This window comes from Limulus polyphemus, unplaced genomic scaffold, assembly GCF_000517525.1.
Source record: "Limulus polyphemus unplaced genomic scaffold, Limulus_polyphemus-2.1.2 Scaffold276, whole genome shotgun sequence".
Classification (NCBI taxonomy): Eukaryota; Metazoa; Arthropoda; class Merostomata; order Xiphosura; family Limulidae; genus Limulus; species Limulus polyphemus.
Window position 1 is genome coordinate 693832 of NW_013665886.1, and position 3972 is coordinate 697803.

Genomic DNA, 3972 nt, shown 5'->3' on the forward strand with positions numbered 1-3972 from the left:
TTGTACCTGGTGATGACAAAACCTTGTCGAAACGTTGTACATTTGCTGTTATGTTAAACTTATATTAAAGTTTTTCTTCATTACCTATTCAAGCCGTCTCCAACCATGATTAGTCTCAAAGTGGGTTCCTCGTCATCGAACCTCTGAAATGTTGAATTTATAATAAATTACATCGGAATTCTCACTAAATTGTATGTAGAAACTAAGAAAAAATGTAGACTTAAAAAACTTATAAAACATAAGAGAATACCTAACGAAAATCATTTCAAATCCTGTGATTATAACATCAAATATAGCAACAACCTTTAAAAACGTATAAACAGTTTATTTTTTGTGCATGATTATTGTTTAGGAAAATAAAAGAGTGTCAGTCTGAAGTTTTTTAGACAGCTATTAGTGAATGTTGCAAAAAATATCCTTAAGTCTGCTGTCCAACTTTTTACAGAAGCATCATACAAATGCCTGACAGTAGTAGTGAGTGTTACAGGAGTTAAATGTTACAGAAGTCACGTTGAAATTGTTTTACAGTTAGTAGTGAGTGTTACATAGGTGTAATGTTGAAGCCTGTGCCACAATTAGTTATGGGTGTTATATAGCTGTCATGCTGATTTCTGTGGCACAGTTAGTTGTAGGTGTTATATAGGTGTCATGTGGCACAGTTAGTCATGGGTGTTACACAGGTGTCATGCTGAATTATGTGACATATGTAAGCTTGGGTGTTACATGTGTCATTCTGAAGTCTGTGGCACACATATGCTTGGGTGTTATGTAGTTTCATACTGATGCATGTAACACAGTTAATCATGAGTGTTATATAGGTGTCAAGCTATAGACTATGGCATTGTTAGTCATGGGTGTTATATAGGTGTCATGCTATAGTCTGTTGCTGTTAGGTAGGTGCCAAGCTGCAGTGTGTGGCATTCTTAGTCTTCGGTGTCATGTTGTGCTGTGTTGTTAATATGTAAGCTTCTGATTCATAATTTTCTTCAATTGTAAATTAAACTTAGGCTTGTAAACTTAAACATTTTTTATACGTTTAATGCACCTAATGGTTTTTATTCAAGTCTGATAAAAAAAAATTCTGCATAAAATACAGTCTTTAATTTTTCAATAGAGTACAGCAGAATGTCCAACCTAGGTTATACTAGATAAAATGTCATTACATTGTATACAAAGGCCATGATTTTTCAAATTGATTCAGTATTTTCCATTATGGAACCTTCTTACATGTTTATATAATAAAGTCAAATCTTGTATGTCATTGAGGGTGAAAGTTTTACAGCTGTCAGCACTGTGTGAGGTGCTGTTCATGTAATAGGTTAGATTTGACAAGACTTGTTTAAAAGCATTTTTCTCTGATGTTTAGTAAACTATGTTTTTCGAATAATGTTGCAGTAGTGAAAATGACACAGAAGAAGTCTTGAGTTCATTTCGCCAGCATGTAGAAGAGGTCAGTTTTCCAATAATGTTGTGGTTTATAGAGGAGTGTCGTATGCTGGATTTTATTGATGAAACCTCAAACATCAAAACTGATGCAACTTCATTGGAATTATCAGTATTACCTAGTTGGTCTTTATTCAGTGGAATACTGCCAGGTAAAATAAATACAAACATATCATATCTTTGGAAAACTTAAAATGCAGAAGCTAGAAATAATTTTCCCCATCTTTTCTTTCCACTGTAACTTCAGTGTGTATATGATTCTAATGGATTTTAAACCCACAATAATTTTTTTCAATTTATACAGGTACCAAAATAGAAAATCGGGTAAAAGTCTTATCTTAAAGCATATACATATTTTACCAGTGATACACATTATTGTAACTGATACTGTACACTGTAATGTAAGTGAAACTGTACATCTTTATTATATTCTGGTGAAATATGTTTTGTGTACTGGTAAACACTGCTAGTAGACATTCTAATGTACTAATAGTACTTGTGTATTATGTGCCATATGGTGTGGTACAAGAAATGTTTTACACACAATTTAACTGAGTATTGCTTGATGGGACAAAAAACTTACTAAAATACTACTTGCATACTGCTAGGCACCAGGTGGTGTGGGACAGGAGATGTTGCAAAACAGTATGACGATTTAGGAAGGTACAATAATGTGGACATTTGTTGCAGAGCTCATGACCACTGTCCAATAAAGGTTAAAGGACTTCAGACAGGATATGGCATCTTCAACTGGTCGTTTTATACCAAGTAAGGACTTAGTAACCAAAACTAAAAAGATAGAAATGCTCATTTCTTTCATTGTACACAGGAATATAAAATATTAGGTAATATGGATTCATATAATTTGATTGTGTATTTGAATGTTAAAATCGTTGTGACCAATTTCCTACCTCTGACAGGTTTTTGTAAGATATAGTTTATAGTGCTTTTAATTCTTTGTAGGTCATATGGTCCAAGTAAAATATTTGATGACAGCAGTTGAAAGCTTATGTCCATCACATTTGTATATTTTTACCCCTTCAGTTATATTTAAATATATTTTTGATTACCAAAACTGCTTTCATTTAATGACTTGAAATTTTTAATCTGATTATTATGGAAAGGACATAAAGAAACTTGTATCTAAATATATTAATTGCAAACAAATTTGGTTTTATTTAATAATATATCTCATATATAAGTAACAAACTTTAAATGTAATTTGTAATTAACCCTTAAGTCCTCAAACCAATGAGATAATTTGTTACAACTGAAGCAACAAAACTCATGAAAGTTTGTAATTACACATAAGTATTTAAGAACTGCCATTAGGTTTGTGAACTGAATTAATTTGTATTTGCTTTCAGACATTTTGATTCACTGGGGTAGTTTTTTCACCATTACCATGATGCAATGATGATAAATTGTTACATAATGTCTTCTAACAAAGTACAGATTGGTTTCTTTTAAACCTTTTGTTATGAACTTGAAATGATTTTTACATAGACATAAAAATTTCTCATGTATATGTTTATTTTCTAATCAAGTATTATAAAATTTAAGTTTTCATTCTTAGATCTCACTGTGATTGTGACAGAGAATTCAAGAAGTGTCTCAAAATCAGCAGGAGTAGAGTAGCAGACCTAATGGGAAATTTTTATTTCAATGTTCTAAAAGTACAGTGTCTGCAAGAAGATACCAGAGTTTGCAGGTATGATTTAAAATAACGAACATAAATACAGTTAAGATATTGGATGTATTCTAAATATAATCTAGTAATGTTTCATATAGAGACAATCCTTGAACAGAATGTGCACAAGGTCAGTCCATTGTATTTATCATGTATTGGAGAAGTAATGTTGACTAACTGTGAATTTACAACTTGTATGTACATGAAATGTGGCAATATTTCAGTACAATATACAAGTCTGTCGTACACAAAACATCAGAAGTATTACAAAAGATTTGTAATCAGGATATGTCAATTTGTCTCAGATCTGTCAAGTCAGAGTGCAAGGTGATGTTCATATGAAGAGTAAAAATACTTTTTTTTCCATCTCACAGTTTATATATTACAGTATCCCTGTATATTGTACCTGGTATTTACTCTCTTCAACCATGATTGGATAAAATAAGTAGTTGATAATTCTGACACTAAATATATCATGCCGTGTTGAGTGGGACTTTTTAGAAGGTCGTGGTATATACATTCTGATACCAACCCGTGCACATATATTTAGTGTGTATCTCCTCTTATTTACAGAAAGCAGCTGAGAAGCAGATGTGCTGAAACGAAACAGAATATCAAGATGAAAGCTGTGGAATCAGAGTGGCAATACTAGCCTTCTTAACTATGTCTAATTCATTAATGGAATTAAAAGCATTCACTACAGCACAACATTCTACATTAATACAAAAATTTATATTTAGTACTGCCTGTCATCAATTTAGGGTTTTTCTTAATAATGCATTTGTACTTCCTAATATTTATACATGTAACTAATTATACAAATAAATGTTTTACTGAAA

The 3972-nt window shown here is 31.6% G+C and overlaps 1 protein-coding gene across 1 annotated transcript in view; it reads left to right on the forward strand.

The window, feature by feature from the left end:
• Window positions 1-3972, forward strand: part of LOC111085211 — a 9700-nt gene extending 5728 nt beyond the window's left edge. Inside the window, exons 2-5 of the mRNA XM_022382770.1 lie at window positions 1396-1595; window positions 2052-2211; window positions 3020-3154; window positions 3707-3972. Of these exons, the coding sequence (XP_022238478.1) occupies window positions 1396-1595; window positions 2052-2211; window positions 3020-3154; window positions 3707-3785 (574 nt within the window). The 3' untranslated portion in view covers window positions 3786-3972. The remainder of the gene's footprint in view (window positions 1-1395; window positions 1596-2051; window positions 2212-3019; window positions 3155-3706) is intronic.